General features: G+C 39.2%; 1 protein-coding gene across 2 annotated transcripts; it reads right to left on the bottom strand.

Moving 5' to 3' along the window:
- Positions 1–865: 865 nt before the first annotated feature.
- LOC125238476 lies at positions 866–3,435 on the bottom strand. 2 transcript variants are annotated; one of them, XM_048145837.1, is made up of 4 exons: positions 3,283–3,435; positions 2,553–2,720; positions 1,496–1,843; positions 866–1,216 (listed from the first exon to the last, which is right to left on the bottom strand). In XM_048145837.1, the coding sequence occupies exons 1-4, from the start codon at positions 3,376–3,378 to the stop codon at positions 974–976; spliced, it is 855 nt and encodes a 284-aa protein (XP_048001794.1). In that variant the 5' UTR covers positions 3,379–3,435; the 3' UTR covers positions 866–973. The 2 variants fall into 2 exon arrangements, with proteins under 2 accessions (XP_048001794.1, XP_048001795.1); XM_048145838.1 differs by having other exon boundaries at positions 1,634–1,843.
- Between the last annotated feature and the right edge of the window lie 9,108 nt (positions 3,436–12,543).

The raw sequence follows: 12,543 nt of genomic DNA, 5'->3' as shown, positions 1-12,543 counted from the left end.
TGCTCGTGTTGTGTCAATAATTCAATATATAACTACGACATACATGGTAAGCTTAAGTATTCAATAATTAATAAAATGGAATATGCATGCTTTTTAAAAATAAAATAATAATTAGAAAGTGCACTAACCATATCATATTTGTTCAAACAAATGTAAAGATTTGATTAGTAAGCACATTCAAGAGATACTCCGAATCAGAACGCACTGTTTAATCTAACCTCCAGACTTTAACCAAAGGCAAACAATTATGAAATTATAAAATTATCCTGATCCTCCAGGGCGAGCAGATTGCCGAGAAATTATTCACAAAGCGACCCCAGACTTGATGATATTGTATTAGGTGATCACATACGAATGCGATTTTAATGGATACGCGGGACTCACCCTCATAAAATACCTCGCGACCGTACCGTGCACGATAAAAGACCCAATTCTCCCGCCATTATGGAAGACGCTTACGTCAGTTTGACAGTCAGCGCGCGCCAACCCCAATCTAAATTAAAATCTAAAACCTTGTAAACAAGGCAAGTGCTCACTTTTTCGGGGATTTTAACCCTCGGAATTAACGGGAGGTTATAAAGGGGGAGTGCAGCGGTCATGTCTGTCGCTTTGGATACGCTTGCGATATCGGCGTTGACTTTGCGCAATTGTATTGTGTTTTTGATCAATAATGATAAAAAAATTAAAAGCTACTTTTTAATGTCCATGATAAAAACTTTCAGAATATTGATCTCTTAGATAGGTATCGAACAGTAAAAAAAAAAACTTTATCGTAACTATTATCTAAGCAGAATCATAAAGCTTTAATTAAGACTATTTAATTGATGAGGACTACTAAGAAGCTACGGGTCAAAAGTGAGTAAAATATAATGCATAATGCAATAATATTCTGTAATAAATAAATATATCATAAATATTGTATAACATATTAAAATTCAGTAAATAAAATATCAAAATCACAATATTCACGGCATTACATCGGTGTGTGATATCCCAGTTGACCAGATCCTAACGGAATCACTTCTGGTGGCGAACTTTTGATGACCAGAGGTGCCACTGGAGCGCTCGGTAAATGGGGCTCCTTCCTGTGTCTCTGGTAGGGGGAGGTGGGGACGATCTTCTCTGTGACTCGGTCAGGTCCCATTTTTTGTAGCTCTGCTAAATTGCTGGCGAGTTCCGCCGCCGCTTCGCCGTAGAGACGGTGTCCGCGGCGTACCTGTTTAGAAAATTTCGTGTTAGGTTTTGCATATTTATTGAATAAGTACGATTGGGAAGGGAACATAGTTGATTTACTGGTTGTTTATTACTCAACACTTGAATCATATGTCAAAATGTGTGACTGAATGATGAAATGTTGTGGCTGAATGCAAACCGAATCAACTATAGAATTTTCTAGTTGAACCTAAACAAGATAAGCTAAGATAGTTTCCTCGGTATCACCAGGAAAACATGTACCAACAGAGTTAACAAGGGCACGTACTGTAAACTCTCTTACCGTCCCTCCAAGCAGCTCAACATGCTTCTGCGGCGACCGGCTGGCCTCCTTCTGTTTCTTGTTCGCCTGGTCACAGAACGTCAACGCACCGTACTCTGGAATACGGTGTAAACTCTCAAAATCTATCGCCAAACTCGCCTCTTCTTTCAGCTCGGCCCTCCTGCGCGACACCCACTCGATCTGCTCTTGCAGCTTGCGGCATTCCTTCTCGTTGCTGCTCAGATCGTTGCGGAGCGAGTCCATGATCTCACGGTAACGGAGGCGCACGCTCTGGTCTATCGCTTGAAGGTTTTGAATCTCGTTTTGTGTCTCTCTGATCTTGGATTTTGAGAGGCGGAGACGGCTTTCCTGTTATGGTTAAGAGGGAATTAGTAATTAGGGTTCCATACCAAAAAGGTACAAAAGGAACCCTTATGGCGGGACTCTGTCCGTCTCTGTCACATTCCTAAATATCTCGAGAACTACTCATGCTATCGATTTAAAATTTAGCATAATTATGAACATTGTGAACCTTTAAAAATTGAAAGTATTATTTTTATAAATTTATTAATATTAATTGTAGAAAATGACGGAAATGGAAGGGGGTAAACTGTACATTTTCAAGATACCAGGTCAAATGGGGTATCGTTAGAAAGAGCTCAAATTGTACATAACAAAACTATTTTTTATGATTTTTTAATTAAAAATGATATCTCACAATGATTGTTGAGCTCTTTTCGTTTCCTTTCGACATGGAAGTGCTGTAGTTGTTGTGAACGTAGCTTTGAAGCGCAAGCTACCCAGCGACTAAACAGTCATGGTCGTCGAAGCAATCTGTTTTTGTTTTGCTGCACTGGACTGGACAATATTGTTTTCCGCGGAACAAATTAACTAAAAATGTGGCCTACCTTGACTAGTAAATAACGAAAATAAACCTCATCTGTCAGCACGACAATTGCTTTAACAGCGTCCGCCATAGCAACTTCACGCGTTGCTGGCGTCGTGGACACGACAGCATACGACGCCTTTAGGCGTTCTTGGCGGTCAAAGGGTTAAAGAAGACGGTATGTAAACGTACCTTATCAGCGAGCTTCCTAGCAAGTATATCGAGGTGGTCGTCCAAGCTGTCCTTCTGTTCTACATCGAAACTCTGGATGACGTTGTTGTGCGGACACAGACGGTGGACTAGTTGCGACGACCGACATCCTGACAGTATGTCCGCGTCGCCTATTGACTCTGGCCGTGACTGCAACAGCAAATGCATCTTGTTCATTTTTTTTTATGGGATAGGAGGCAAACGAGCTAACAGGTCGCCTGATGGTAAGCGATTACTGCCGCCGATGGACACCCGAAACACCAGGAGTGTTGGAGTTGCGTTGCCGCCTTTAAGATGGTCTAAAAGTAATTAATTGAAATTATAGATCTGATGTGCGAGTGTGGCGAAGAAGTCCAGACTATGGAGCATATAATTCAACGATGACGAAAAGATGTAGGTTTTTTATAAAATGTTAGATCTACTCAATCGGTTTTGAATGTAAGTATTATCGCTTGTGTCACTGTTTACAAGCTCCGATGCAAAATGTCCAGATCTTTCGTCTCTGTACTTTTTAACAGAGTGCGTAGACAACGTCATGGTGATCCATTGATTCAGTCTGTATGATGTCAGCGATGCTCATTACTTACCAAATAAATTTGCGTGCTATCAGACACGGAAGAACCCTTAACTTGGTGACCGACAAATGAGCTACCCGTTTTACTAATAAAATAGGTGAGTGTTAGTACCAATTCGACTTTTCCCAGCTACTTACATGAACCACCATCTTCATAGTCCTGACTTTCCACCTAAGCACCAACAGTATGAGAATAAGAGCCACCCCCAACCCAGCCGCAGCGATCGTGTCCATACTCAAGCCTTTTCATTTTTCTTACCAACAATTTTTAACATTTTTACCGGGTTTTGACTGTTTGAATGACAGTTGATACTCGTAGTTTGGGTTTGGAATGTGTTGTTTTTTTATTGTAGTGTGAAGGTTTTATATAAATAGAAGGTTATACACGAATGGATTTTAAACTCGTCTCATCTATATACAATATAGTCTACTGAACTAAAATATTATTATATTAGAATGCTAAGGATTAGCTATTTAGTTATGCTATCTAGTACTTCACAGCTTATTTAATAGAAATAACTTATTTTGTACCTTTGTTTTGTACAAGGCAGTGAGTATATTTTCTGGTACAAGGGGTAGTTTTTAGGGTTCCGTAGTCAACTAGGAACCCTTATAGTTTCGCCATTTCTGTCTGTCCGTCCACTCCGTCCGTCCGTCCGTCCGTCCACGGATAATCTCAGTGACCGTTAGTAGTAATCTCAATCACGCCGATAAAGTGGTAAAATAAAAAGTAAAAAAAAAGTTTTGTTAGGGTACCCCCCCTACATGTAAAGTGGGGACTGATTTTTTTTTCATTCCAACCTCAACGTGTGATATATTGTTGGATAGGTATTTAAAAATGAATAAGGGTTTACTAAATTAATATTTGATAATATTATTAATATTTTCGGAAATAATCGCTCCTAAAGGAAAAAAAGTGTGTCCCCCCCTCTAACTTTTGAACCATATGTTTAAAAAATATGAAAAAAATCACAAAAGTAGAACTTTATAAAGACTTTCTAGGAAAATTATTTTGAACTTGATAGGTTCAGTAGTTTTTGAGAAAAATACGGAAAACTACGGAACCCTACACTGAGCGTGGCCCGACACGCTCTTGGTCGGTTTTTTATTGATTGACATTTGTAATGACAGTTGTCGATTTCTGTTGGGTTGATAATGTTTATCAAAGTGTTTCTTCTTGTAAATAATAAAAAAAAAACTAAATGAATGTGCTGACGCTAAATAGTTGGCTAATGTGATAAGAATGTGAGTGTGAACGCGAACTTTCGAGAACTTTTTTGATTTCTTACTGATGAAATGTACTATTTCTTACTGATCTACCAACTACTAGGTTGCCCAGAAACTAATCCATACTTCAAGCATACATCCCTACTAAAATTATAAATGGGAAAGTGTGTGTGTCTGTTTGTTTGTCCGTCTTTCACGGCAAAACGGAGCGACGAATTGACGTGATTTTTTAAGATAGTTGAAGTCATGGATAGTGACATAGGCTACTTTTTGTCTCTTTCTAACGCGAGCGCAGCCGCGGGAAAAAGCTAGTAATTAATAAAATGATGATAGTGTTCGGGAAGTCACTGAGATGAGAAGAGAAAGTGTTGACGTGCTACTTTTTGTCTCTTTCTAACGTAGTAATTAATAAAATGATGATAGTGTTCGGGAAGTCACTGAGATGAGAAGAGAAAGTGTTGACGTACTTTGCAAGGGTTGTGAAAAGTTGGTGAGTAATACTTTAATATTGGTAGCAGTCTTAAAATTACAGGACCAGTTAGTCTACAGGGCAGTGACCTTCGCTGTGAAGCCTATGGTCCTGGGTTAGAATCCCGGTGAAGGCATTCATTACTGTGAACTGATCGATGAACACAAATATTTAGTCCTAGGTCATAGTTTGTGCAGCGAAATCGTTAGAGCGGTTTCAGAGATCGCCGGTATATATGTATATAAATATACAAGAATTGCTCGTTTAATAGTTATTTGTTATACAAGGGGGCAAAGTTGTATTTTAACGCCGAGTGTGGAATTGAAAAACGAGCAAGTGAAAGGATTCTATAGTTGAACCACGAGCGAAGCGAGTGGTTCGAAAATAGAATACTGAACTTGCGAGTTTTTTAACACACGAGAAGTAAAATACGTTTGCACCCGAGTGTAACACAAAACTTTTCCCCTCACTAGCTCAGAAAGGACTTTTTTATTCTTTAAAAACAGCTAGCAAAATCGCATTTTATCCACAAGAGTGCAAAGAATATTTGAAATCCGATCCTATCTGTTTTTAAAGAATAAAAAAGTCCTTTCTGAGCTAGTGAGGTGAAAAACTACAACGCAAAAAATGCGTTTATCACTGCTTCCAGTAGTTCCATAGGTGGTAAATCATCTTTATTACTAGATTCACCTACTTTTATCAATTTTAAAGCAACTGCTTTAAAATTGATAAAAGTAGGTGAATCTAAAATAACTATTTTGACTTTATTCAAGGTCAAGTTACTTTACCCACTAGTGGATAAAATTCGTTTTTACGCGCTGGTATTAAAGGACAAAACACGTGTTTCCGAGCTAGTGAGGGGAAAAAGTATAAGATTACCTAATACCTAATCTACTGAGTATCTAGACCTGTAACACAAGCAGGTCGAGTGACGGCGCAATCGTCCGTCACAGGCCCAGCTCTTCTGGGAGCCAGTTACGTTTACTGATAGCAATACACGTTCAATGTTCTATCGAGTCTTCTCCAAGACCAAGGAGACAACGCCGTCCCTGAAACGTTGGTCAGATTAATATGTAGTGATTCGCGATAAAGTCTCGATTCTAAGCCAGTTTAAGGAATCCCCCTATGTAGTATGTTTTTTTTAATACTACGTCGATGGCAAACAAGCGTACGGCCCGCCTGATGGAAAGCGGTCACCGTAACCTATGGACGCCTGCAACTCAAAGAGTGTCACATGCGCGTTGCCACCCATTAGAAACTTGTACACTCCTTCTCTTTTGCTGTGTTAAACTAGTAGGTACCTATAAGTACACAGCAAAAAGGAATGTACAAGTTCCAAGGAGGGTTCGGGTTGCCGACGACTCAAAGGACAATAGACGGAACAAATTAGTTCCGTAAGTCCTCCCGACGTCAGCACACCGCACCCTCGTTGAGCTCTGGCAGCTTTACTCACCGGCAAGAACACAACACTATGAGTAGGGTCTAGTGCTATTTGGCTGCGGTCTTCTGTAAGGCGGAGGTACTTCTCCAGTTGGGCTCTGCTCTAGATTCGAGCGAGACGATATTCGCTGTGCTGTGCCCTACCACACAAAGCGGAATATCATTCGCTATGCCCTAACTCCTATACAGTTTGAGGAATCCCCCTATGTACAATGTAAATATTTATCTAGGAATAAACTAGTAAGTAGGTAATTAGGTATACTAGAGGTAAGTAAGGTATGTACGTGGCGCAGTAGGGAATTGATGATGATGATATTTATGATGGTAAAACCAAACTTGAGTTAATTAATTTATTAAGTAAGGTGCCTATAAGGGAACGTACCCATACTACGTGACACGTTTAGGGGAGGGAGGGGGATCGTCAAAATACTACGCTTGGTCACCGAGGGGGAGGGGGGGTCTAACTTCTTGTCACGTAACCTGTGGAATATTGGCCCAGCCGTGGTCAGCAGAGGAACGTTTATATAGGCTGGTGATGATGATGAAGGTGATGGGATGAAAAACATTGTTTAAAGGCCGGAAAAAAAGATGATAAACACGCGTCATTAAACAAATACATATTAAATTTGATATAGACACACGAATATCTATTAACAACTTTCTGCAAAAATTGATTTAAAACTTCATTTATAAATACTACGTGAAAACTACAGGGGGAGGGTGGGGGATCTTGGCATATACTACGCTTGGTCACGCAGGGAGGGGAGGGGGGCAAAAAACGGCACAAATATGGTCACGTAGTTTGGGTATGTTCCCTAAGTACATTAGACTTTTATAAGGTGACGCATCAAACTTCATGCTGTATCAAAGTTTTCAAAAAACCTAAGCTGTATGTAGAGGTAGGTATAATAGGTACCTATAACTACATTTAAAAACCTATAAATAATAAATTACTCATTTAAATGACGTCGCTTAAAAACTGAAAAAACAACAAATTAAAAGTTTATAAACTGAAATAAATGTCATATACAAAGAAAAAATGACCAAGGCCTCCAAGTGTCCGATACCCTAAAAAACACAAATTAAAATATTTCATATGAAATAATTTAATTTGGTCTTAGAGTAAAAGTTTATAATTCCTATAGGCCTGCCATAAAAAGTACAATCTCAGCAACTAAGTCATTAAAGGTAAACGTATGAAATGACAGGTGTCAGTCCTGTCAGTGACTGCTTATCTGGAGGGACCACGCCGACACTGACAGTGACAAATGACCTAATTACCTCACATGACAATACGCAAGTAGGCGTGACCTCCGCACATCCCTATTTTTAACCCCCGACGCAAAAACGACGGGGTGTTATAAGTTTAACGTGTGTGTCTGTCTATCTGTCTGTTTGTCTGTCTGTCTGTGTGTGTGTGTTTTCCGTCGTTTACCAAATTAAAATAGGCAGGCAAATATGGTCGAGCGATAAATGATAAAACATCTGGCCGACCCTATCGCACTTACTAATAGTGCTATAGGGACGGCCTGATATTTTATCGTCTATCGCGCGACCATGCTACCCGTGCAGATATTAGCTAGATTGGGCCTGCTGATGATATAAATATATCCTGACGACAAAATTAAAATTTTGAAAAAACCCCGACATAGTGGACCGATTTTCTTGAAACATGTCTAAGAACACTCCCGATTAACTCAGCTTTCAGACAGAAAAAACTAAATCTAAATCGGTTCATCCGTTCGGGAGCTACGATGCCACAGACAGACACACACACAGACAGACAGACAAACAGACAGACAGACAGACAGACTGACAAACAGACAGACAGACAGACACGTCAAAATTATAAACCCCGTCGTTTTTGCGTCGGGGGTTAAAACACAAATTCCTATAACGCGGCTGCTTTGGCATAAGAGCCATAGATAAAGAGACAGATCTAGGATACGTTTTTAATACGCTTTTGCCCACGGCTTCGTTCGCGTTAGAAAGAGACAAAAAGTAGCCTGTCACTCTCCATCCCTTCAACTATCTCCACTTAAAAAATCACGTCAATTCGTTGCTCCGTTTTGCCGTGAAAGACGGACAATCAAACAGACACACATCCTTTCCCATTTATAATATTAGTATGGATAAAAAATTGATTTACTGACATATTATATCAACGCACAGCCGATACTGCTGGTCCTAGAAATTCCAGATTTTGCATGTTGATTCCTTATAAGGTGTAGAGGAGCATTAAGAAAGGATTTTTCAAAATTCACCTCCTAAGAGGGTCCAAAGAAATGGGATGATGATCCGAAAGTTTGTATGGGAAGAAAAGGACACGAATGAGTGTACTACATGGCGGGCGAAGCTGGTCGCGGTATCGAAAACGTTGATCCTCTCGGAAAAAGCTAGTTAATGATAAATAGAGACGAAGCATTTATTCGATTTTGACAACAAACCTTGCCCACCTGTCATCACACTCGCATTTATCAATCGCTATCCCCTCACGTAATGAGGGCTTATCCCTGCAAGGCAATGGCCAGCGTAATTGAAAGGGGCCCTAATTGATTGGTTCCGTATCATACATACCCCGATTACGGTGTCATTTTTATGGGATTCAAGTGTTTGGTGTTCGGTGATTGTTTATCTAACTGTACCTACTGTTTAATAGGTAATAGGTACAGTCGAGTTCATAAATATGTGTACATTTCTTCACCATAACTCATTGCAATAAGGTGAAAAATGTACACATATTTATGAACTCGACTGTACCTACCAACTGTTTACATAATAATATATTGCAGGGCTTATTAACCGTTTGTTTCATCTTCGATTTTCAAAATTTTAGGGAGTGGGCTGTGGATCTTGAAGGTCGTTTCAAAACCAAATTAAACATTATCAAATGATCATGATTTTTAAATTCTTTAATCACTAAATGTTATTTTAAATTTATTATTGATTGCATTAATACATGTCAAAAAAAAGCAATCATGTTTTTTTTTAATTATTTAAATAAAAAAACACAGTTACATAGTACCTACATTAAAATTTCGCCAAACTGTGAGACAGTTTGTTGGCGGTTAGAATCAACTTTCTTGGACAGGCGAGCGTTTTGTTGACGTACCTACCTATTGTACCTATACTAAAACTACGGCAAAAACGACCAATGTTGACCATAAAATACCATAACTATAAAAAGGCCTATAGACCAGTTATTCTGTACTGTCCCTTTTCATACAACTGACAGGCCGTTATAATCCGACTAAGGGGCGGTTGCACTACACCGTCTAACACAGCGTTCGCAATTTTTTTGTATGGGAATTTCCATATACTTCTGTTGCGACGCTGCGTATTTGTCTATCGTGATAGATGTGTCCGTTAACTGTGGCTGGTGCAACTGGCCTCAACTGACAGTAAGTAGGTCCCTTAACAACGCTAATGTATAGGTCTTCCTCTTCCGTCGAAACACACAGTCATACAAACCGGAAAGACGGATTCCATCCGCGACCATTATCTCAAGCGTGGAAATCCCACAAAATCACAAAACGTGCCGCCTATTACGATTAAAGGCGTCTTCACACCTCCCGACATAGCTTCACGCATGCTTCAGTTAAAAGTGACGAGATTATCTCGCGAATGTAGCTCTTCGCGAGTGGCGTTATGGTTTGTTTTATTTGAAATATTAGATAAGGTATGACTGGGTAAGATCGGGTATAGGGTGAGATTGTATGCTTGCATTATTTCCAAAATACCTAATAGTTATTTTATATCAACAAATTACTTTAAAATTATTATTTGTAAGGTGAATTAATAATTCAAGTTAGATTTCTTGTTTATTATTGATAATTTGGGAAATAACAGATATACGCCTCTATTGTCAACATGTTAGAATGCGTGTAGATATTTGTTAAAGCTTTGGCAGTTCCGATGCCGATGGCGACAGTACATTAGCAGGTAAAAAATTGTGAGAACGAAGTAATGTGTTTCCAACATTTCCGACTCGTAAAAGTTATTTAGTTAAATAGAAGTGGTTAAATAAAATGAAACTAATAAATTTCCTTGCAAAATTGCTGCTATCTTTTAGCATAGCATTTAGTATTAGTATTAGTATTATATGTAGTGTCATTTTATGTCAAAAATGTATGGTGTTGCAGGTTTTCAAAAGCAGCGGTAATCGTTTACCATCAAGCAAAGGTCTGCTTGTTTGACTACTAAAAACATGAAAGCTTGGCACATTTTCTGTCCTACTTCATGGCGGCTCCATCTAACCCGGGCATACCTTACATAATTAGCTTCCGTAAGATGTAAATCTTGGCGTTACGAGTTACGTTGCCGCTTTGATCACGGCGCAAGTGGCACGGAACGCGAGCGTTTTTGGAACGCTGCGTTTAAAGTCAAATGTGGCGAGGGCTTGCTTTTAAGGTTAACGTTTGGTTGATTGATTGTGTGTTCATGAATGAACGCTAAGAATTCAAAAACTATGCTAACTAAGATAGAGCAAAAGAAAAGACGAAAAACGAAGAGTACCTAGATGTTTCAACTCAACTCCATAACTTTTGTGTTAATTGCGAGAGCCTACGCCAAATATTAGTATTAGTTTTCAGAGCGGACCCCAGGCTCCCATGAGCCGTGGCAAATGCCGGGATAACGCAAGGAGGATGATGATATGCCAAATCTTGGAATCAGTTGTCAGAGCGGACCCCAGGCTCCCTTGAGCCGTGGCAAATGCCGGGATAACGCAAGGAGGATGATGATGATGATGCATGTAGGAATATATAAATTACTTTAATTTCATTTTTTTTACTGAGACCGTGTCGCGTGGTAAACGTCAACATTTAGATATTAACAAAATCTCTATACCTACATAGTTGTAATTACTTATTTTCGGTGGTTCTTTCTTAAAATTTCGTTAATTTTGTCTCGTTCTGTACCTAACTTGGGTCTTATTTGTTTCATAGATTTCAAGGATGTAAGTACCTGGTGTATAAGATACTATGTATTTTAGTACTTTGTTAGTCACTTTTTCCCAAAATGTAACTAAAATGACCCGCGTTGCTAGTGGATTATTTAGTATTATTTCTTCAGATTTAATGCATATTTTTTTATTATGATACAATTTATTCCACTTATTAATCCATTCCATTTTAGCAATATTTTTTTCCATTGAAGAATTGCCACCAGCTGCGCAATAAAAAGCAAAATCCATCGCTCCTCATTAAGCCGATCAAAGGCGGATGTTTTTGTGCCCTAATTAGGAACAAATTATGATGGAAAAAACTCCTTCACAGGCTACCGCATTCCCACAGAGAGCGTTTTTGTCTCTATCATTATTGGGAGGTACGAAAGAGAGCCACAATAGAGTAGGGGTGTAATTTATGAAACAGTAGCGACGCAGGATTTAAGGTTATAAAATAATATGGTCCTTCGAGCCGGATAGTACTTTCCTAAAACTTTCGCGGGCGGAATGTTCGATTGCAGATTTTTTGAATAGCAATTGTTTTTATTAAACATTTATAACATTGTCCTTCAGTCGAACAGTGCTTTTCCAGATCTATTAAATAACTACAGACATTTGTAATATTACTTATAAAACCATGTATTTAAAAATTGACGTGGCATTTATAAAAACAATATGGCACTCTTAACAAATTGAAAATGAATTCTTACCCAATTTATAAGAGATATTCTTTACGGAACCCCAAAACCGTCAGACATAATGACATTGTCACGCGAGGCGTCGCGTAACGCATCCGCGACGAGGCAGGCATGCCGCGGCAATTTGGAAACGTGTTAAGCTTTAATTTAAGACATTTCGGCTTCATTAATAATTTCGGGAGCCGTTTTGGAACGGTACCTTGTTTGAACTTGGTGGGAGATTTTTGAGTTGGAATTCTGAGAATTTATTTTTTATTTATTCTTTGGATTACACGTTGTTTTGTTTTTTTTTTTTTTTAATACTACGTCGGTGGCAAACAAGTATACGGTCCGCCTGATGTAAAGCGGTCACCGTAACCTATGGACGCCTGCAACTCAAACAGTGTCACGTGCGCGTTGCCACCCCATTAGAAACTTGTACACTCCCTTTTGCTGTGTTAAGTACACAGCAAAAAGGAGTGTACAAGTTCCATGGAGGGTTCGGGTTGCCGACGACTCAAAGGACAATACGGAACAAGTTAGTTCCGTAAGTCCTCCCGTCATCAGCACACCGCACCCTCGTTGAGCTCTGGCAGCCTTACTCACCGGCAGGAACACAACACTATGAGTAGGGTCTAGTG

This window comes from Leguminivora glycinivorella, chromosome 23, assembly GCF_023078275.1.
Source record: "Leguminivora glycinivorella isolate SPB_JAAS2020 chromosome 23, LegGlyc_1.1, whole genome shotgun sequence".
In the NCBI taxonomy this organism is placed as follows: domain Eukaryota; kingdom Metazoa; phylum Arthropoda; class Insecta; order Lepidoptera; family Tortricidae; genus Leguminivora; species Leguminivora glycinivorella.
This window is presented reverse-complemented; position numbering and strand designations above follow the sequence as displayed.